At 27.2% G+C, this 24,948-nt stretch overlaps 1 protein-coding gene across 2 annotated transcripts in view; it reads right to left on the reverse strand.

Annotated features, from left to right (window-relative positions):
• Positions 1–24,948, reverse strand: part of LOC129989061 (zinc finger protein basonuclin-2-like) — a 312,172-nt gene that overhangs the window by 173,122 nt on the left and 114,102 nt on the right. The window contains exon 1 of one of the 2 annotated variants that reach the window (XM_056097379.1): positions 16,513–17,341. The exons of the other annotated variant lie outside the window; for it this stretch is intronic. Coding sequence (XP_055953354.1) covers positions 16,513–16,597 — 85 coding nt within the window. The 5' untranslated portion in view covers positions 16,598–17,341. Of the gene's footprint in view, positions 1–16,512; positions 17,342–24,948 lie in introns of those variants that run through there. 2 annotated transcript variants of the gene reach the window in all.

Below are 24,948 nucleotides of genomic sequence, written 5' to 3' on the forward strand. Positions count from 1 at the left end.
TCATAGCCGAACCCAATATAAATTGCCAAAGCTCAGTTTGCTAATTCTTGAGCAATCACGACATCGTAGAAGCAACATTAATAAAATGCACATTTGAAAAGCAATAATGACTTCTGGTGCCCCAAGCGTAACAGAATCACATTTGCGATTTCTCCTTGTATGACAAGGACCATGGCGAATTAAAAATGGAATGTCCCATTTCTACGGCAACCAAATGATTGACGGGTCTCAATGTAGCACAGTTTCCATACGGCCAAAAAGTATCCTTTCTTTCCGTGTATAAAAGGATGCAAGGAGTTGATGAACGCCACAAAAAGCGTCGACACACATACCGTCATCATTTACCTTTACAAATACCACACGAGAGAGATAAAACCTCGCTACAGAGACACACACTAGATCTTATCTGGGCATCTTTTCTCCATCTTTTTGTGTGTGTGAAAACTCCGATCTATTTATTTGTTTGCGAAATGAAGGGGGTGAACAAAAGGAGAAGTCGCGCCAGATCAAACCGCCGTGACCAACCGTAAGAAAAGAAAAAAAAAGTATAAAAAAAGAAAAAAACAAGCGACCCCAACAAAACACAACAAAATATGCGAGGTGGGGAGGGTTGATCCATAGTTCCAACCAACGTGGACCTTTTATTGTATTAAAAAGCGGGGTCTTTCTCGTGCTGGTGTGGAAAGCGATCGTTAGCTAAGATTCCAAGGTGTTGGCCTGAATGGCTCGGTTTTTTAATGGACCCGCGCCAATCTAGTCGTGATTATGGAGGTTTTCGGGATTTTTTTTTCCTCTTGCCTTCGACACTCGTTGGTCATTTGTTATCGTCGTTTCATTTTCCCGGTGTTGTGTTTTGTGTGTGTACGGAATCCGCATTTCTTTTCTCTATGATTTGCTTGTTTCTTGCCATTTTCTTTCTTTTCTTTATTTTTGCTTCCACGGGCATTATTATTATTCGCAGTGGCATAGGCCACGTCCATAGCGTTTGCGTTAAAAGACTACCTTGTGTCGTTTCAGGAAAGATGTGACTGGTTTTCGCAACTAGGATATAAAGAAGGGGTTTTCTTTTGTTTTCGCTTTTTTTACTTTTGTCTGGATCTTATTTGGGTGGGTTTTGTTTTATTTTTGTGTGTGGTTTACTTCTAAGCTAGACTCTCTCTGGGGAATATCGTATGATGTGCGTGCATGTAGTCGCGCGTGTACTAACTTTTGAAGGATTTGAAAGAAAACATTTTATTAAAAAGTAAGCTCCTTTACTTTTTCTCTCAGAAGTTTCATTTGTTTCTATGGTATTGGAAACGCTCCCCCCCCAAAAAAATTATGTATTTTTAAATTTACTATTAATTGGTGACATATGCAACTCAGTTCCACTCGCCAAAAAATATTACATATTTTATGATTCACTATTAAATGGGGATATATGCAGTTTGGTTCCACTTCTAATACGATATATTATTTTGAAATCAGCCTCTACGGAAAGCAAGTATTGCGAAAATCAAGAAGCAATGAAAGCCCCTACTGAAAATCTAATCCTACTTACTAGATACTTTGGTTTAATAGAAACAATTAAAAAAACTGGGGGGGGGGGAAACCTTATTCGTTGCCTTATAAGTAAAATTGGGTTTTAAAAACAATTATTATTATTATTATTTTCTTGAACCAAAATTTAGGCAATCACTTTATTATAGTATAAACATATTTTAAATAACATATTTGAAATAATTCGGTGCATATAAAATTAATAAGTAAACTTAATAACTGAACCCTTTCTTGCATCGGACCAAATTGGTTAGGTTTATCATTAGATATATCTAGATGATCATTTAGAGGCTCTTATTCATCAGAAGAAACTGAATTTTATTCTTTGGACATTATCCTCATAACAGACATTATCCTCATTTTATCCTCATAACAGACATTAAACTACAACACATATTTTTGAACTGAAATTAATAATTAATTTAATGAATTGACTTTTAAAATACGTTTTCAGTAAAAACTTTTGTAAACCTTTAATGATTTAAAATATGGTATAACGAAAAAATATTGAGAACTTTTCCTTTTAATTACAGTATAAATAATGTTTTGCTGATTTTAAAAAAGCAATACATTCTTTATTGTATGCGTGTCGATTATCCATGCATGTAAACAGGTAAATGAGTATTGAGAAAAGAAGTATATATATATATATATATATATATATATTACTTATAGACACCAATGTAGCAAGACTTCAGCAGTCTAATGTAGAATCAATACTTCAAGAATCAGAGATTTTATTTCATTTATATATATATATATATATATATATATATATATATATATATATATATATATATATATATATATATATATATATATATATATATATATATATATATATATATATATATATATATATATATATATATTACTTATAGACACCAATGTAGCAAGACTTCAGCAGTCTAATGTAGAATCAATACTTCAAGAATCAGAGATTTTATTTCATTTATATATATATATATATATATAGTTTCAAATTCGAGGATTACTACAACATATTTCAGTATTTACAATTATGAGGAGCTTTATAATATCGGCAAATTATAAAAGATTCAAGAATTGAAATTTCATATTTTAAAAAAAAAAAAATTTTTTTTTTTTTTGAGTTTGATTATAGAAACTTTTAAATTATTCAATACATTTATATTGTTTCTAGTAATCGTCTTTAAACTGATAAGCACTTATGCAAATAAAAGCTTTTAACCACTACTAAATATCTTATTTATAATTTGTTTTACAATATCGAAACCGGTATTATAAGAAAGACTCGATAAATGATTTTGAGAATTTGAATTTTATACTGACAAAAACTGAAGAAGTTTCGTATCATAAAGTTCAATAAATTCAAGAAAATTCTGGGAAACGCACATAAATTCATATGTTTAAGCATTTGAAAAAATTATCTAAATAACATCGAAAGCCATATTAGTGTGTGTTCCATCGCGACCACATTTATAGCACTGAAAAATGCATAAACGATTTCGAGAATTCGAATTCGATGTTATGATTCTTGCATTGTTATCCTCTATAATCATCTCTGATGGTGTTAAAAACAACTGCCATGTTGCTGTCGTTAATTTAAAAACGCGTCGCATTTTCCCTTGTGTTGTTTAGTCCAGGTTCAGTAAGTGACCATTCTTTTCTACTCACCGAATAAACTGGAATCAATTTGTCTCTCAAATTTTACTCTTAACAAGCGCAAACATCGGAACTAAAGAGGTCTTTGATTGGGGCTCTCTGATTGTCTTGTTGGGGTACACAAATTACCAGAGCTGCTTAACAAGTGTTTGAAATACTTCTCAAGATTTACAAACTTGACTGAAAAAATACCATTAATTCAACAGGATGATTCTTGGTGTTTTTATTTAAATATGTATTTAAGCTTTTTGTTTAAGAAGAACATTCTTAACTAGTTCCCTTCTATTTGGACTTATTAGGTTGTAGGAATGGATAGTTTATGCTTCGTCATAATAGTTATCTTTATAACTTGCATGGAGGTGGCTGAACTGGCAGCGCCTTATCTCAAACTACCCATTAGCAAGGCAGTGCCAGGTGTTGTGTGTTTAGATGTTTGTTCTTAAAAAAAAGTTGTGGTTCGTATTCCGAGAAAGTGTAATGTTCTCCGTTTAATATTTCAAATGCTGAATTCTTTTTGTGACAATGCAGTAAACAAACCACTTTGCTTATTACTACCAAGAAGACTAATAACTTCTTGGAAACTAAATCATTAAAGATTCACTTATGCATTTAAAGTAATGCCCATGGCACTAAATGAGCTCGACAGGATATAAAAATGAAAGTTTTAGAGATTTATCGAAGTATTGCCATCAAATATGACCCTAATTAACATAATCATTCATCTCTTACGTATTTCGGGGTCTCTATTATAAACTTCATCTGTATAAATTTTCCGACAAAAAAAAAATGGGTCAATTTCTATCTACTGCACAATTACGAATTTTCTTTTACTGAAAGAGACCCTTCTCGGAATTTGAGTATTGAGGAAGAAATTTGAATATTAAATTTATGAGCACTTAAATAAACTTCGATTACAAAAATTTAAAATGTAAAAATATTTCTAGCTTTTTGATGTAAAAAAAATAATAATTCGCGAGAAAAATAATTCCACTCACACACACACAAATAATTCACGAGTGTTAACGGAAAATAAAAACAATTCTAAACTACATATTTAATACATTTTAGAAACAAACTATATCTACTATTCGAAAATAACAAAAAGGCTTTTACTATGCATGTATATGGGATATAATCAAAAAGGTATATAATAAAATCTGAGGAATATAGAAATTTACTAAATTTCACTATTTTTAAATGGTGCACTATTTCAAAAAATGCACACACTTTGCATTGATACTATATAAACAGTCAATAGCATATATCAAAATCTCGTAGCACACATTTCGAAATACAATAGAAAAAATGGCAGTTACAGGAAGTTTCGAATTGTTGAGTTATTTTCAAAGGTCCACTGTTAAAAAAGAGACTGATTTGATAACAGTGCTAAGCGCGTCAATTGGCAATTGGCTCTTACAAATCATTTTCTCATTTCTTCCTTTGTAGATCATCTTGAGGTACAAATATTATATATTATCAGAAAAAAGGCTACCATAAAAAGAAATCCATCGTAGTTAGATACGGAGAGTATTCCTGTCAGATGGGCCAGGAGAGGGAGGTAATTGCCACCTCTTCATTTTAACTATCTAACCAACAGAATTTTCTCATATAGGCCCTCAAGTCACAGTACTGATGCGGAAATGCTCCATCTTGTTGGAAATACCATTGCGCTTTTCCAAATATATAAATGAATAGAATAATTCGTTTTTGCAAGTTCAAATAAACGCATTAGACAAGATATTTTCACGAAAGAAAATTTCAGGTAAGAACTGCCCTATATAATCAATATTTGGTAAGTTAATTGCTGTCAAATGAAGGATATCAGTTGTCAAATACATATAATTATAATTGACTGAGCCACTATTTATGAGAAAATACCATTTTAATGTGAGAAACTGTACTTTTAATAAATAGGAAATTATTGAATTAATAAATCGATCAATAAGATTTTCGCCTGCTGACAGAATTCTACATTTGAATCAATGAATTTCAGCTATAAAAAAATTTCAGCTATAATAATATATCAATGAATTTCAGCTAATAAATAGATCTATGCTATTCATTATTTATGTAATCATTCTTCAAAATATACTTATACATTTTTGGCCACACTGCATATGATCGTACTTACAAGGTCTCTTTAACTATTATTGAGAGTGTTATGATAATTAAGAAAAATAGGTTAAATGCATGCTCAGCACATTTTCTCCATTTCTTATTTGGTAATTTACAGCTACTGCCTATTACGCTTAAATTGCTTTGGCATTCCATTATAACATACGTTGAAACTTTATGATAACTTCACACGCAAACATATAGACTTAAATAGCCTAATGATGAAGTTAGTAAAGGAAGTGACGTACAGTTAACGTATTTAAATTAATCTACATAAAAAGAAAATATTTTAGCATTCTGCTATTTCAGTCACTAAGTAAAACAGAAACTTAATTACAGATTATTTTGGAATGTTCAGTGATTTTCTGAAACAGTTTTATCTGCTTTCATAAATGTAATTTAAAATAAAATTAGCTATAAATACATGTTACGTCGTTATTAGCATATAAAAACATTTTTCATGTATAAATATGATTGTAATAAATAGTTATTTACAGTAATATGTTCAGATTCATAAATAAAGTGTAAATAATTTTTCAAATAGCAGTTTCTTTCCAATTGAAGATCGATTGTTTTTAAAATAGGTTTGTAAAAGTAACAAAATTCTGTAGCAGGGAAATTAAATGCAGTTTTTGGTAAAAATCTATTCTTTCCTTTAGATATTTTGATAGTTATGGTTATTAATGTTAAATGACAAAAACAAATGATCGAATAAGACTATAAACTATATAAGATATAAATATACTTAATATAAAAAACCTAATAATAAAACAATATTTACAGAAGGATGCTAAGATAAGCATTACAAATGAATTACATTTTTTTTAAAATTCGTAAATTTATCTAAATAAATTAGATGAATTTTCAAATTTCCTTCTTAAGAACGATGAAGCAAATATTTTTGTGATATGCTTGAACTCTATATATGATTAAAAGGAAAATTTCTTCATGAATTTTGAAATATAAACATTTATTTTAAATAAAAATGCTATTTTTATGAAACACTTCTTGGAAAAAATCTAAACATCGAGCAGGATTTAACTCAATTTGATAGCGTTTTCTTAAGAATATTAATTTTAATTTCATTCTTTACATCGAGCAGAATTCAACTTATTTTGATAGGGATTTCGTATAAATATTCATTTTAATTTAAAATCTAATATTATATACAGTATTTAAATAAGAATGCAACTTCATTCTAAGATTGTATTTTCTTGACAATATCAATTTTTACATGATAATAATATAAAATAATTCATACGAAATAAATCAATTGGTTGCTTTAAAACGTAAGATAATTTTTTTTTAAAATGCTCCAAATTTTTATTAAAAATTATTGGGAAAACTAACATTTTAAATGATATACAAATCAGTTCTTAAAATTTACCTTTGCAATTTCCATTTTAACAACAGTTATCCAGTAGTTCGTTACTATTGGGTCATTAGTTAACCAATAGTTCGAAAAGAAATATAAAAAAAAAGCAAAAATTCACGATATTAAGTTTAATTTGAAATAACTTTCAAACAATTTTAAAGTAATGTTTTAAGTCAAAACGATTTGCTAAATTTCGTTAGCAAATCAAAGAAAAAAATTTGAAGTTTTCTTGAACTTTAATATTGTTTGATACAACTTCAAACTGGAACTCGATCTGCTGTTTAAAAACAACTATGAACTATACAAATGGAAAGATTGGACTTTGGATTTTAATGCCACAAAAGTTAACTTTTAATGAAATTTTTAAAGTCAAAAAGATGTTATAAATTTACATTGTTTACAAATCAAGGAGAAAATGTTGAAAAAAGTTTTCGGAGCTCTGATATTGTTCGATGAGGCTCCTAATTGAAATTCCATATGCTGTTAAAGAAGTTCCTATATAAGTGAATACAAACTACATAAATGGATAAATTGCAAATTTATGTAGTATGAAAATATTTTGGAGCTTTGATAATATTTTTTGCCACACCAAATTGGAATTTTATTTCCAATTTAAGAAAATCTGATATACGAGAATACGATCGGCCTAAATGGATTGGATTGGATTGGATTGGATTTTCTTAATGTCACAAAAATTAAATTTTAATGGAATGTTTTAAGTCAAAAGAATCTTCTATATTGATTATTGATTTTTTTCTTGGAATTCTTGAATAAAGTTTTAAATTACATATACATCTATATATATATAATAAAATTCTTAAAATTCCTAAGGGGGAAATTAATTTCAAATTGAATATACTGAAAAATAAAATTCAGTGTTACTGTAGAAAAAGATGAAGAAAAAATGCGTTAAAAATTTTAAAATTTAAATAAAATTTACGAACTTACAGACACGGCGACACTGAAAGCTTCAACATAGAAAGAACGATTCTAACGATGCTTCGATGTTGACACATCTCTCAAGAAAAACTTCAGCCGAATTTTAAAATATCAGCTCACCAACAAGCTTAAGATGTAAAGCAACCAAGCAAAACGCGATAAACACTATAATTACTTACCCTCATAGTTTTTTTCGATAGTTACGCACTGGGGTATCGGTGGCTCCTAAAAAATTAAAATAGCAAATCGGAGTAACGCGACAGTCACCAATTTTGGCCATTACTGCTTTGGTGTTACTGCTGGTTTGCCTTTTTTCCCCTTCAGTTTAATGTCCGTGAAAATTGACGCTGCGTGGGAAATGTCGTTATGATTTTGGAAAAAGCCGACAGATAAATGGGAAAATAAATAAAGCCATCCCGGTTACAAATTACATGATAGATTTTATTTCCTTGTGAAGGTATGGGAGTTTTGTAAGGTTACGTCTGGATGAGTTTCAGAGATGGGTAAATAGCTGAAATTCGGAAAATTCGTAAATGACATGTAAATAAAAGTATTCGGATAAAAATTCGCACGCTCGTGACTAGTTCTTAACTGTATTCTGAAACTTTTTGGCTTTCAAATCACTTTTGATGAGAAAGGCTATTCCAGTACTTCTTGTTACTGCGTCTGTACAAATAATGGGGACCTAAATGTGATTTTACTTTAAAAAATCCTTATTTTTTTAAAAGTTTTTAAGAGAAACTCTTTTTTCAGCTCCTTAGTATTACATAGTTTAAAAATTTTAAATATTAAAATTTTTTCTTTAATAGTTTATTTCATTTGCTGAAAATAGTCTTTAAAATGTTTCTCAAGTTCCGAAAAATTAAATTTTTTTTTTCATATTTATAACTAAATTTTGCTTTTAAATATTTTTTTGGAAGAAATAAATATTTTATGCATAAATAGTTTTTTTTTTAATGCTTCAGTTTTTAAGTATTTTCAGTTTTTAAGTATATTGTTTTAAAATAAAACATTTTTACATTAATTTTAATCTAATTACGAGCTGATATTTTTGCATGTTTAAAACAATTGATGAACTGCTGTAAAATACTATTGTTTTATTTACTGTAAATTAGAAGATGTATCATAAAAAAATTGAGAAAAAATTTCGATTTAAAAATAGAATAGAAAGCAATAAGAATTGCATAGAAATAAAAAAATACACGTGTAGTTTTGATAAAAACTTTCACATGGTCATTTTTACGAATCTAATACTCAATTACTAAAAATTCTGGGATTTACGAAAAACTTAATTGGGAAAAAAAAATAAGGTTCTTAAACTTTCTAGGTAAATTGCTAAAGAAGAAACCTTAGCAAATTAAGGCGGAAGATATTTCTCTTAACGTATATTTTAAGTCTTAAAAATTTTTAATAGCCTTAATAAAAAAAATTACATTTAATTTTCGTACCATTAGTTTTATATTTACTTGGAATTTATGCTAATATAAATATTATCAAAAATATAGTAATTTAGTAGAAGAATAAAGACAATTTCGGTTTAATTTTTTAAACTACTTTTCTACGACTTAACATAAAATAATGAAAAAGGAAATATTTATTTGTGAAATCCAAAACTAATTTTTACATAAACAGAAACGGGAATTTTTATAAAGCTGTAGCAGTATCTTTTTTGTAGTTTTTCAAATATTTAGATATAGGAATGTCCCAAATTCAAGAAATCATTTTAATTTGTTAATTTTAGAAATTTAAAATTACTTAAATGATACTTAATAACGTATTCGAAATTCTTACATATGTTAAATTAAACAATACAGTTTTAAAATATCTTTCATGTTTACATGAAAAAATAGATCAGTAAATTCTCAAATACTGTAGTTTTCAATGCCAATTTTTGTCTAATTTTTCAGGCATTAAAATTAATCAAAATATTATGTAAGAGTGTGTGTTTTTTTTAAAGTTTAGAATATTAAAAAGAATACATTTTCCAGAAAAAAATTATTGCATAATATTTTTTTCTTATGACATTAGATATATAAGCAGCCCAAAATCTCTACTTCGCAGCTTTTTAAGAAATCTTTATCTTTTAGAAGCTAAGATTGCTTGTCATTCTTTCTGGCATAAATTCGCTGTTATTACTGGTGTTAGGTATTTATAATTTGAATGTGGAGAATTAAAATATATTAAAACTTAGCCGATAATGACTAAGTCAAAATTTCGAAAAACTGTATAATTTAATATCAACTGTTTAAATTTTTCTAATAAATATATATAACACTTCATTTTAACAAACGCATCGATTCAGATGCTTCAATTTGAAATAAGGTTTAATGGTTCAATTAATAAATTTTACAGTAGGGCAGTAATAAATAAATACTTTCATTTTAAATTGAATTTTTTGTAGTTAAAAGAAATTCATTATTTAATACTGTAATTCAGACTAAACATTTGAAGTCTAAAAATTTCAATAATGATGTATGGAAGACAAAATTGCACGTCTTCAGATACCCATATTGTTTTGTAAAACTTTGTAATTCACGAAAAATTGCGAATACAATTTATTATGGAGTTACAGTGCAATTTGACTGTAAATAAAATTTGTTAATCCAGACATTTCCGTAATTTATATCTTGATGAAAAGCGCGTTTTGTATATATTAATGATTAATGATATAGATTAATGATGATTTTGTATAATGATTAGTGATGTATTCTAAAGAAAGAGAGTTCAGTATTTCATAGTGAACAATCTTTTCTTATATCTTTAGGTTCCTTATCCTCTGTAAAATGATAATTTTATGATTATTTAATTTAATAGATATTATTTAAAATTTCATAATATATCTGAATAGATATAAATCAATGCATTTTCAATGAATTTTAATGCATAAGCATTGCCATTTTTCTTAATACCAATACTAAATGTTAGCGTTGAATTAAAATACTTCTTAAATTTATTAATCAGGCGACTAGAATTACAGAACATTTTCTGAATTTTAACGTAACATGAACTTGTTTTTATAAGTTAACTTACATAAACTATCCAAATGTAAAAATAGATTACTAGATTCGAATTAGACAGATGTGTCAAACATAAATAATAAAATTCAGTTCAAATAATGAAACTTTCAATACATTTATATTAAATTGTTAGAAACAAATGGTAAAAAAGAAAACTGAAGCAAATATAAATCTATAACTATACTCATGTCTATGTTATAAATCTATAATCAATGTCATATTTAATTCTCTTAAATGCATTGATAATGTATAATACAAAGTATTTGTCATAAAATTAAGATGAAAATTTTTTATAATTTGAAATGTTTAGATATGGTTAGAATGAGTTAAAGATAAATTTTAACTGTCATTAATTGTTTTAATCATTATTGAAGTTTAAAATTAACATAAAATATCGTTAAGTATTTTATATTTTTTGAAATAAAAATGTTAACGATATATTAATTCATTACTTAATGATTATCCAATTTAAAAATCCTTGCGGTTAAGTTTTAATTAATTTTCATTCAAAAAAATTCGGAGGGATAAAATTAATTCCATGAATTCATCAATTTGAAGATAAATATATTTTATTTATATGGTCAGAGGTAACCGCAATAAATTCAAAAATAGTCACTACATTTGTATTTAATTTATTTTTTTTAGTTTAAAAATTATTCTTTTTGTTTTTTCTAAGCAGCTTTTAATTTAGTTACATGTAAGAAAAATTGAATTCGAAGTAAGTCAAAAAGGGTAACTTTGTAGTTTAAGTACTGTTCAAACTTGACTTTAATAAGCTGGCCAGCAGTAGATGGATGCTGTTTTTCAATTAATAACAGTCAGTAGTTTTCGTACGTTTGAGTTATGACAATTTGAAATGAAATTTGTCAAACGGTTTTACACTGTGCTTTCAAAACATGTGGAACCATGTCAGGTCACTTTTTTCCACTGCATTTTGAACAAAATTTATTGCTGAAAAACCAGTTTTAAATTGTAATGGATAATGCTTTGTACAGAAGAACATCACTCAAAATTCTGAATTTCACGAATTCCTCCCCCCCCCCCAATGAATATGAAAGTTTTGAAACAAGTTTTAATTTAAAACTACTCTATTCTTGATTCTAAAAAGTAATTGATGACAACTTGGAATTGAACGTCCTGAACCCTTTCACTATTTTTTTTTGCAATAGATTTAATGATTGATGGATGTTATAATCTAACTTTACCTAACTTTAAATAAAAAAAAAAAAAACCTTCCAAACGATTGTTTTAAATTTATAAAAGTCATTTTGTAAAGTATTTCGTCTGTAACTAATTTTTTAACAAAAAATAATATTGTAAATAAATTTCAAATTCCAAAATGGTAATAAAAATCATACATTATTGTAATATGTAATAAATGTTTAGTTTTATAAATGTTAAAATATTTCCTAAATAAATGGCTTATAACTAAAAATATGTCCTATATATGAATCCATATGCTGAAAATAAAACTTTGAAGCCTTCATGGTCAAAAAACCTATTCGGAGGATCGTTGGTGTTAAGTTTTTTAATTTCTAAGCAATGCATAAATAAAGCGCAATTCTGTAACTTCCGGAATTATTATTATAATTTAAATTAATCATGTATAGTGGAAAAGATTATCATCAAAAAATAATTTCACGATCTTTTTGTAGGTTTCAATAATTTATATACTTTCTCGAACAGCGGTAGGGGGTAATAATTTCGCTCTTTCCTTCTATCTGTGATTTAGGTTACTAAAAATATATTTATAAGACAAAAATTTTAAATATTATGAGTTCAGTTTCTGAACGAAGTATATTCAAAATGAAATCGAATTACATCTGCTTTTTATACTTGAATAAAACTCGTTTTCTGTCACAATTTTATAATTTTAACAATTATTTTTATATAATAAAATTATAAATGCAAAAATAAACTCAATTTATTTTATTTCAAAAAATTGGCGGATTGGACAAAAACAAGGGCTGCCGTTTTACGAAACAAAAATTTTGAATATATAAGTTAAATTCCGATGGAAGTCGAATTATAAATGAATAATTTTACTTGAGTTAAACTCACATTATTAATAAAAGTTTTATTACTTTAACAACAATTTTTATGCATGAAATTGTGAATATAAAGAGACGTACAGTTTCATTCAGTTTGTGTTTCCAATAATAATCTCCTCCTGTCAGTTTTTAAAAGTTTCTTTTTGTATAATTTATTACAAATATTTCTGTTTAGACTTTGCTTTAAATTCAATCCTTTATATATTATATTTAGAAAGAATTAATTTTTTTTTCATATTTGTATAATCATTTTCAGAGATTTTAAATAAATAAAATAACGAATGATATAATATTTTTCATGGGTAAGGTGGAAATAACTGAAAACTCCCATTTTATATGAGACAACACACTACCCAATGCGTGGTCATGTTTTCAAAAAACTATAAAATTTAAATAGCTTTGAAAAAGCATAAAAGTAACTTTGTTATAAATATTGTTTTTTTTTCTGTTTTAAGCGAAGATAAAATTTCTTTTATAAACTGTTGCGAAAGAATTACGATACTCAGTTTATTTTCCGCCAGCTTTTATTTTATAAACATAGGCAGATGAACGACACAATAGGCAGACGATATTTAATATGTGGAATTATTTTAAATAAAATCATAAGGTCAAAAAGATATTTATTTCTATTTAAAATAAGTTTATATTTCAAAAATTAGACTTAGATATCGAGTTTTTGAAATTTCGAGGCACTTTATTTGTCAATTTATCGGAAAAACTTTTTTTTTTTTGGCTTATTTGCGTCTTTCATCCTAAGTTCTTATCGTAAAATTTAATACCATTGTAAATTTTTTCGGTAGTTTTTTGTGTGGTAATTTGTAGAATCATGAAAGTTTTTGAGTGTATTTCTTAACTTTCTTTTCGCTACTTTTGCTCCTATTACTGAAAACGAAGTTTAGTTAAAGTCATTATTCTTGCATATCCAGTTTAATATGTCAACATTCATTTTTCCAACTATAATATAAAATGTAACATGTAAGTAAAATGAATAGATTTTTTTTTTACTTCCATTTCCATTTTTTTAAAATAAATATCTCAGAATTTTTATAAAAGCCATTTTTACATATCAAGAAATTTTAGATAGAAATATTCATAGTTTTCTAACCTGGCTCTAATAAATCGTATGTTATTTATTTCATAACTGAATAACAAATAGACATTGCTTCTTTTTTTCTGTTTATTCTTTTTGTATTTAAAATATTCAAAATATTTCATCACATTCATAAACTGATCGAAAATTTATATCACAATTTTTTTAGGTTTTTGTAAGCTAGTCTATTCACTAAGAAACGAAAAGTGAAATATGAAAAATTACAAATTGTTCACCGGAAATTTTCAATTGTTTCAAATCTAGACAAAAAGTTTTAAGAGTTTTTTTTAATAGATAGCGATTTTAGTCAACAAATTATTATTGTATTAGCATTTGATAAAAACTGCTAACCAAATAAAATGATAATAGTTGAACAAATTTATATTATTAATGTATCATCTATATAATAATAATGTGAATTTTTGGAAGACGGAAATAATGCATCAAACGTAGGTTTCCAAAATATTTTTAAAAACTATTTAAACAATTCAAAAATCATTTAGATAAAGTTAGGAAATTAACACGAATGTTCCAGTTAAAATTTGCGTATACGAGAGAAATATATTTTTATAAAGTTCTGAATTCCTTTAAAAGAGTATTAAGTCTTATATAAGATCGAAATTATGTTAAAAACTTATCATTAAATCTCCAGCTATAAAAGAATAGATATATTGAGATAAATAAATAATTTAGAGAAAGCTTTGAGTATCACCAAATGATAAAATAACATCCAGCATTTATTTATGTTACGGGGGAAAATAAATGTCTGAACTAAGATTGTTATTTCTCTTAAAATTTAAATTATCGTACAGAACAAAACATGAATTGATTTATTGCGGTTTACTTAAATTTCATAATTGTTTATTTAACATTTTAATCAAAACAACGGCATCTAGTTTTAACGCTTTATAGAGTTAAAAGATTGTAAATAGAGTTAAAACTTTAAAATTGTTTAAATGAATCTAAATGTCAATGGAAATGTTAGGAACAAATATGAAATACGGTGAAATTTTTAACGAATTCTAGAAATCATAAATAGTTTTGAAATAGGAAAGCATCAACTATAAAAACGAAATTCTTTGAAAGAATATTAATTTTTTAATTTTCCATTTTGTTTAATCTTAATATCTGTCTTTTGTTCTAAATTAAGATAGAGTAAATGATTAAGAATTTTCTTCAAATTATAGAATGGAGCTCAAAAATCATAATAAGGATGCTAACAATAATACGAGATACTTTTTTTTTATTTGTCTTACAAATTTATTTCTTAAAGGCAATAAAACTGCACAATTAAAGAAACAGTAAAATGAATACTTTTTCTTAATACTTAGTTGTTTGTTTTTCTTAACTTGAGGCTCTCCACGTGTATTGAAAATGAATTTTGAAAGAAAAGTAAAAGATGAAAGGATTATCATACACAAACAAACCAACTTAAAAAGGGAAACGTTTTTTCTTTTTTATGATAAACATATGCTTTTTAGTTTAAAATTTCAATAAAAAATGTCATCTCTTTACAAAAAAAAAAAAAAAAAAAAAGGAAGACTTTAATCAAAAATTATTACTATAATTGCAAACATTTTCACCCACAGAAAGTTAGATGATCTAACAATAAAAAAAAACACCCCTCAAATAATAGTATTGATATTTGGTGATACAATTTTTCATTGTAATTTTATTTTATCAAGCAAACTTTACATCATATGTCTTTTATAGAAAGGATTAATAGATAATATTTAATATAAAACTTTATAAATAAATATATTTCTATGACGTTGGTGCATAGTTATGTGTGATTTCTAATCTTAAGTCCGATTAAGGAAATTCATTATTTGGGTTATTACTAAAGACTTTATTTTAAATTAAGAGCTTTTTAGTAAGTTGTTCATAAATTTCAGTGTTATAACTATTATTATTATTATTATTTGCTTTGTTTTTCTCCGATATCTTTTTTTACATCTTACAATAAAATTGATATTTAGAATTAAGAAGTTCTCGATTTTTTTCTATTTTTTTCCCTTATTCTAACATTTTAATCAATAAATTATACGTTACAATCCTTTTTTTTTTTTTTTTTCCAAAAGTGACGCTATTTTACAGCGAGAGTTACAGTTCAAAAGAATGGAGTTAAAGTCACAGTTTCAAAATGAAAATTTTCGATATTAAAAGTACAATGCAAAGATTTGATTTTGTATTATTCAGAGGGAAATAATTTAAACTTTGAGTACACTGATAAAGACAATTAAACATTTAATTAATTAAATTTATATCTTAATTGAACAATTTGACATAATATAAGGATATAATGACAATTTGAATTTCCTATCATCAAACTTTCTTTAAAGTTGTAATATTTTCCAATTAGGGAAAAATATTTTATAGAACAAATGTGCATTTGTTTCTAGGTCATTTTATTCCTAATTTCGTTTTGCAAATAGGTTAAGGAATAGAATTTAAGAATAAAATAGAAATAGAATTTTACAAATAGATTAAAGAAAAATTCTTGTGTTATTATTTTTAAACAGCATGAAGCATTTTAGTTTTCACTAATTTAAGGTTTGCAATTTGCTTAGAAACAACTCATTGTTTTATTTATTTCAAACTCCTGCAGTTCTAAGCTTCAAAAGCGAATTTCGTTTAAATGATTGAAAACAAGTCATTTAGAGTAAAAGGCAATTAAAGAATCTTACTAGAAAATATCAAAATAACCTCAGATTCTTAAAAGAATTAAGAATATAGACTTACATGAAGCTTTTCTCTGGAGGGATGATGACTTGATTCTTGGGAAGCCAACAGAAATGTCCGGTTTACCGACCAACAAGTCACACATGTCTTTCAAGAGTCATAATAACCATGGATCAATCTGGAAGGTCATCTTCGAATTATGAAATTCCAAAACTATTGCGCTTTATTTTATTGATTTATATTGCGTCTTCTTGTCTTTAATCAGTATTTTTCAAACACCAAATATTTCTTTTAATTTTTAAGTTCTATAAGTTGGGGTGTTTCAGACTCATAGCTCAGTAATTTGACAATGAATGAAACTTCAATTGGAATTTTAATTTCACTTGGAATAATAAAGTTTAATTTTTGTGAAGCTGGTTTCAAATCTGGTAGAAATTTTGTCTGACGCTTACAATGGCATGATTATATTTTGTTCCGATTTCATTAATGAAAAGATGTGTTTGGCTTCAGATCTCAAAAACTGAAAAATCAATCGTTGAAAAACTTGGGATATAAGATTTTAACCAGTCCAATAGGCAACTTTGATAATGTTTATAGACGACCGTAAAACACCTATCCAGTGATTGCAAAATCACAACTGTCACTGTCCGGTTCAAAGTTGTCCAACTTCCTGATGATGAGTACACGCACGTGAAAAAGTCCGCGAAAACTCTTCCAAAGAAGGTAAAAGGTTCTGAACTTCCTCTTGATATTTCTACGAACCTTCCGGTGTTTTTACTGAATAATACATTAAAAAGAAACCACCGTCAAAGTCTCCAAGAAGCACTCATCAACTCCAAGTTCGTTTTATTGTTATTTTTCTTCAACTCTCGGCAACCGTCTCAACCGATGTTTCATCGCGAAGTAAGCGAGCATCACTTTTTGCGGACGCATCCGAAACTAACCCCAACCGCCACAAGCGCCTTCTACCGGACAGCGCTAGAAACAAAAGGGAATAATAGAAAGTAAAGAGGGGGAATGGTGATTTGATTCCCCTTTTCTCATCTTGCGTTTCTCTTCCTCTGTCTCCCCCCCCCAGTAGTTATCCCCCACTCTCTCCCCACCTTGCATACGCACTCCTCTATTTAATCTGCTCTTAATTTTTTTTTTCCCTCTCTCTCTACTTTCCTAATTTGGCTGGCCGGTATACGTTGGTTGAACCTACAAATGGGTGTAATGTATTCGAAAGTATGCGATTGTTTTAACTGTTTCTTTTTTCGACTAGGGTGGTTTAGAATTATTTCGGAGGGGGATGGAGAAGGGATTCCTGAGAATCGTTTGGAAATGTTTTGTTTTGTGGATGTTTGGTTGCGTTTCTGTTAAACTTTTCTGGTATTTTAACTATCAGATATAGTCTTTTGATTTGAACTGTTAGCCAGACTCGTTTGGATATGAGTAATTTAAAGCGGCGTTATGTAAATCTAAGTGTTCGTTTAAATTTTTGTTGCGGCTTCAATTTTTATTCGAATAAAATGCGATTAGAGAACAAGAATCACGAGTCTGTTTTCTGTCTTTTTAGTGGTTGTAAGAAAAATTATAAATAAGAGCCAGTGTACAAAACTTTTTCTTAGATAAGGTATTTTATTTTTATACTTTTCTTAAACATATCTTTATCTAAAATTCTTCATTTAAAACTGTTTGCAAAAGTTTGTTCATTATACAAAACCTCAATATCCCATATTGTACACAATTTCATGATATAATTTTACTTCTAAAATGCACGACACCGCTATGTGAATGACGTCATTTTTTTAAATCGGATTTTTAATGAATCTGAAAATTAAACAATTGCAAAGACTTGAAACGATCGCATGAATTGAAATGTATTTCGTAATGATATCACAATAAAAGAAAATTATTAATTAAAGCTAAATTTTCCGATTTTTTTTTTGTTTCAAATTAAACTTGTATGATTTTATTGCAATTGTTTTTTTAGCTGTTTTTGTTACATTTTTCCCATCAGCACCGAAATTTAATTTTAAAATTAAAATTTATTTTATTGCAATCTTTAAATTTAAATTATTGTAATTATTGCAATCTAAAAACAATTTCTGCTGCTTATATATGCATTTAAAAATGCTTTTATTTTTATATTAAGAGAATGGCAATTTACGTACACTAACTTCAAAAATTACGTCACTTTTTTTCACTCCAATATTTAAGTTTTTCCAAGAACTGCCCATCCTATACTTAGTTAATTGTAATTGTCTTGGATAGAGTATCTGTTCGCATCAACATCCGATCCAATCCACTGATTCATAACCATTGTATGGATGTTAGCTTTATTATTAATTATTTTATTATCAACTTTATTACATAAATAATTTTTTTATATAAAATAGTTTATAGAAATTAGTCTTTGGAAATCTGCAATTCAAATAATGTTTATATGAAGAGTTTTTCTTTTTGCTGTTTTATTATTCAGATTTTGTTCATTACTTTTCTTTTAAGTCAGAATTTTTTTTCTCTCTGTCTGTCGAAGGATTTTTTCTTCTTCTTTTTTTTGGCATCAAAAGTCTCTTTTTTGTGAATGTGTAGGAGTGTATAAAATATATGTAATTTTTCACTGTACATTTTTTTTTACCTTAAAAACCACCTTTTTTTATTTCTGAAGTTTAAAAAAAATTGAAAGTGTATAAAAAATAATCATAAATGAAAACATTTCTCATTTTTCGAGTTTCAATAAAATGAATGACCTGATAAAATCAAAGGGTTAATAAGGTATAATACGAAATACTTAGGTCCACTCTCAAGTATTTACAGAAGTAAGGTCACAGAAGAGTTCTTTGACCAATTCCAACATCATTATTTTAAGCATGCTCCAAGAAAACTGGGAGAATCCCACAAACCCATTCTTCTAAACTTGGTGCACAAGGTCTCTTTTTTGCCCAAAAAATCTATATCTTGCCAAAATGAATGAGTTTTTTTTTAAATATATATGCAAGATTATTTTTGTAGTGATTTATGGATTGTCTTTGTAATTGTTGAATTTCGGGGAAAATACATGCCTTTCTTTAATCTCCATTTCACCTTTAAGACAAATATTCACACTGATGCTTAATTTGTTGACATATTATGTACAGCTAACTTTCAAGCGACTAAAACTTCTAGTTTTGAAAATAGTCTCCGAGTTAAGAAACTAATGCATAAAAAATTGATATATTTGGCCTCATTAGTTTTCATAATATTTTCTCTTATTTCTATCAGTAAGAGCAAGTGTCTATCTAAAAATAAATAAATAAATACAGTAGACCCCCGATTATCCGCGGGCGGGTTATCCGCGCCTGCCACACGAAGTTTTTTTTTTTTTTTTTTTTTTTTTTTTGACTGATTTTTTCAAAAAGGTGCAGTTTTACAGTTATGCTTTTGTAATTACATAATACATTACAGTATTAAAACAGTACATATGTATTAATTTTTCTGTGTATCCTTGACGCCTCTCGTAAGTACAAAGCACTTTTCTGTTTTCATTAACAAAATGCATTTTAGGTTAGTTTTGAGTGATATACTAAAATATTAAGCGTTAGTTAAACATTTCCTGCTGTTTATTTTACGTTTTATTGTACATAAAACAATTTTTCAAAGTTGGAATGACTGTTTTCTTTTTTGCTATACCCGTTTTTAGCTTTATTCGGATTATCCGCGGCGGCCGCGAAACCCAATTCCGCGGATAATCGGGAGTGTACTGTAAAAGGGAAAAGAAGAGGGGTGGTCTCCACGAAACTTTCTTTCATACGCTCCAATAAATGTCTCTCATATTCTCCAATAAATGTTTTTCCGCATAAAATTGTCGAGCTTAGCCTTGCGTGGCCTTTGCGAACACTAGTAATAAAATATAGATCATTGGTGTGAATTTAGTATGCGAATATGTATTTTGGACGCCTTTTTTCGGATCGATTGAAATCAAGATTTAACACAAAAGTACAGTTATAGTCACAAAATCACATATTGAATTCCATTGATTTAAATGATTGCATTTATGAATTATTAAATTTACATGCATGCAAAAGCACAGATCAACAGATCAATCCTTAGGAATTGGAATTCAATTTTCCAATTTTATTTAAAATTCGGAAACTATCTACATTTCAGATGCTAAAGTCTATGTTCGGAATTGTATCTATCTAGCTCTTAAGTCTGTAATTATCGAGATGATTTGTTCTTTAGAAGCCATAAAAAGAATAGATTCCGTTCTAATTTTTATAGAAATCGACAAACTTGATCTAAAGTACATATATCGGATTTCATCAGTTTAGCTGAAAACATCTTTGAATTGCAACTTAAGGGGAACAGTTCTCTTACTTTTCGCTATTGTGTTCTGGTACTAATAAACACAAGGGGCGTTGTTTCTCCTTGCATCCCCATGTACAAAACCATGCCCTTCAGTGGAAAAATAAATTGAAGTTATTTATTTTCCATTGAAATTGAAATGAAAATGTAACATAAATCTTCTACAGTTACAATAAAAAAAATTGTTATATATATATATATATATAACAATATATATATATATATATATATATATATATATATATATATATATATAGCACTCTCCTTCTGATTATAGAATGCCCATAACTGCATTGTGTCCATAAATATCTGCATTGTGTCACAAATTTGTCAATGAATTTCTCAAGCTTTGTTGTTCCTCGCATTGAGAAATAAGATGACTGACCATTTCAGACCATACAGCGGGATGTTCGATTGTTTTAAACATTTTGAACTCTCACCAAACTCTGCATAACTCAGAGGTATGAAAATGCTTTTCTTCACTGGACAATGATTTGGAACTAAAAACGTCCATGCAAATTAACAAAAACTGCTATTCAGAGGTGAAAATGGAAAATAGAACTTTCTTTCCGGAGTACCTACATATTATAACAATATTACAATATTAATAAGATTTTTTCAAGAATTATCTATGGATATTAACTTTTAATTAATGTAGGAATCATAATCTTGCAATTTATTCCATCATCATCAAATAATGATATTTTGTTTTCACATTCTCAGAAATCAGCGTATTCCTTAATTTTTCATCACAATTTAGCAAAATTTAGATATTAGTTAAATTATCAATGATCTATTATAAAGGTTATTAGATCAAAGGTGATACATTTCATAATATCAAAAGAGGGAATATATTTTTTAATAAATAGCTCATTAACTTATGGTTATTTTTATAATTATAATTTTATAAATGGCTCTAAAAATTGCGGGTTTTTTTTTTTTTTTTTTTTTTTTTTTTTTTAAGACTTCCTCAATTTTGTGTAAAATTGCAAGTAATCTGACATTTTTTACAACTTCTGTTTTTTTTTTGAAATAATATTTTAAAAGCAGTAATATTAAAAAAGGCGCAATTCTTGTGTATGAAATAATGTCTGTATGTCTCAGTTATTTATGTAAGTAGTCGCTATTAATAAAACAAACAAAATAAGAATACAACAAAAAAATAGGCAAAATTTGATAGAGAGTCCTTATATCAACTTTGAATTTCGCACATCCTTATTTTTTCTTTTTTCGTGAAATTATACTAAAAATATATTAAATATATTTACAGAAATTTTTCTTCGTCCATGTTGGTACCATATGCGAAATTTCATCTGTATAGCTCAAAGTGTTTTTGAGCTATCTTTGTCACAGACAGACAGCAATTTTCCAAAAATGTATTTTAACTCAAGGACGTATAAAACATGGAGATTCGTCAAATCTTGAGTTCGAATTTTTTGACGATTACAATACTTTTTTTTTTGTACATATCGTATACAAGAAAGTAAAAAAGGTTGGTTTCATGCCCTATTGTGGATAAAAAAATTTATAGAGATGCCGACATTGAAAAATGAGTAAGGAAAAGAAATTCTAATTTATGAAAACTGAATGCTAATTCAAAATGTTAATTGAAAATATTATTTAATAAAAAAGTATGGAAATCTTGAGCAAATATGATTTTTTAGTAATTTTTTCTTTAAAATATTGAAGAATAAGAGAAAAGGGTAGGCGTTATAAAAGTCTTCGTAACCTCTCGAGTTAGAGCAATACCTAGGAATTTTTCTAACTCAGATCTATATTGTTACAAATGTTCAATTTTATACAATTACATCAGTAAAAACAAACTTTTAAATCTGTAATACAGTTCTTTCTACTGACAGATAGATGCAAATAATATGTTAAGAGAGAAAAAAGAATCATCACAGTATCATAAGCTATTCAGCATCTACTGTATTAAAGTCCATTAACTAGAAATGGCAAATCAAAACGAAAGTGATTATTGTGAAAAGACCTGAATAAATTATAAATATTTATTTAATATTTTACATACAAAATAAAAAGGAAATTGAAACAAAATTGGTGCCTATAATTTAAGTTTTATTGTTACATAAGACCTAAATTAAAAAAAGGAATTTATGAGAAAATTATTTAACAATTTTACTTTGAACATGCATTGGATATCCGAAGTAATTATTGAAATATTAGAATTTAATGAAGCACGAACGCATTTTGCCCCTTTCAAAACAGCATTTGAGTCGACACAAACGATAAAATTCAATTAACGAGATGAAACTTTCTTATAAAAAATCTTTCTCTTTCCTCTAATATTTTTATTATTATAGATATTTTATATGAACAGGAATACCATTTTACGATCTGTAATTGACAACAACCATAATACTAAGTAAAGACTCAATACATACATAAGATGCATAAGACCTCAAACTTTACTTAAAGGCGTAGCTTAGAGTCGAATTATTTACTATCAGGATACTCATACAATTCAAGTTTTTAAGACTTTTTTTATCCTTCGAAACCAGATACTTTATGTTGATTTTAATTTGAAATCTCTCTAAACATTTTTTCCAGTAGCAAATATTATGAAAAATGATATAACAAAGTATTTACTTGTTGAAAATACCCAAAAAAGTAAATCGTGTGCAAAAAATTAAAAATTTTAATTTGAAAGTAATTTAAATGAAATAACAGAAAAAATTTACAAATTTTTGAGACTCTTCTTTAATATTCAAAGTTTATCAAAACAACTGTTTTGTGAAATCAGTCGACAGCAAAACAAAACAAATTGAATTGCAATGATCTATAAATGAATTTGGAAACATGAAAATAATAGCCGCCTAAAAATAATGTTCTGAAATTTAACGGATACTTGATTCAAGATATTCAAATACATTTCTTTGAAGTAAAATTAAAATTAACCTGCTAAAAATAGAGTCTATTATTACTTTATATAATATCAAAATGCTGCTTACTTCTTAACCACATTTCATATACCATCGATTCAGAAGATATATTATTTGCTTCAACGTTGACCTGGTGTCAGAATGTGAAGATTCTTCACTTCCTGTGGCTTTTTTTTGGGGGGGGGGATTGCGGCAATATTCACAGCAATATTTTCTCTAAAGACAGTTGCCTGAAATTCAATCAGCATCTAAAAGCACCCCCTTCTTACCTTAATTGGACTAGACTATAATGAGCAGATAATTGGCCAAATTTTGCGATGAGCGTAACATAATTCAACCTGTAGGGAGATATCACTTGTGCGAAAGGCCCTTTTAATTGCCTAGGTGCGCCCATAGCAGCTCGTTCATTTTCGGTGATGACACAGAGTGCGGATCTATCAAAAAACATTTGCACCCCACCAACGTTTTTTTTTTTTTTTTTTTTTCCTTTCTTCTTCTTTTTTCTCCCTTGTTTATATATGCTGAGATTAGTTGAGGAAAGTCACAGTAAAATTATACCATGTAGGTATTTGGATTATGATAATAATTACGACACTTTCATAATTATTACTCACAATCCGATCAGTCACTGATTCTGAAAAGTTATTTCTTTTTTAATAGCAGCATTTTTTTTTGTAAGGTAAAAAAGTAGAAGGTAAGGAAGGAAAAAAAAATTAATAAAGGTCATGATGAATTTTTTTCATGCCAACCGTTAAGAATTTTTTTCTCTTTTTTTTATGTACTGTTACAGAAAAAAGTGTGCTATTTATCTGTAAGTTTTCTTTCCATCTTTTATCCTTTGTCCTTTTTCTTTCTTATTAATTTATACTTCAAAATAATTTTATTTTTACAAATTAATAAGATTTTAAATAAATATCTACTACTTTTCATGTTTTACTTTAAAAAGTGAGAATAATAAAAAGCAATAAACTTGCTAATGAAAATTAATTTTTTTATATATACGAACTTAAAAAAAGTTATTTGAAAATTCGATGAAAAATTGAAGGCAAGTTTATTAATAGATAGAAACATAAAAACATGAATAGAAAGAAAGTTTTCGCTAACTTTGTTGGGGAAATTGAAGTTTCAAAAGTCTTGATTTTGAAAGGTAAGAGTTAGTCAGACCTTTTTTCTCTGTTATTAGTAAGATTTTGAAACTAAACATTGTGAATAGGTTTTCAATGTTGTATCCTAATCTTATTAGAATTTTAAATAATTTAGTGAACCT

This window comes from Argiope bruennichi, chromosome 10 (assembly GCF_947563725.1).
Source record: "Argiope bruennichi chromosome 10, qqArgBrue1.1, whole genome shotgun sequence".
NCBI classification, from domain to species: domain Eukaryota; kingdom Metazoa; phylum Arthropoda; class Arachnida; order Araneae; family Araneidae; genus Argiope; species Argiope bruennichi.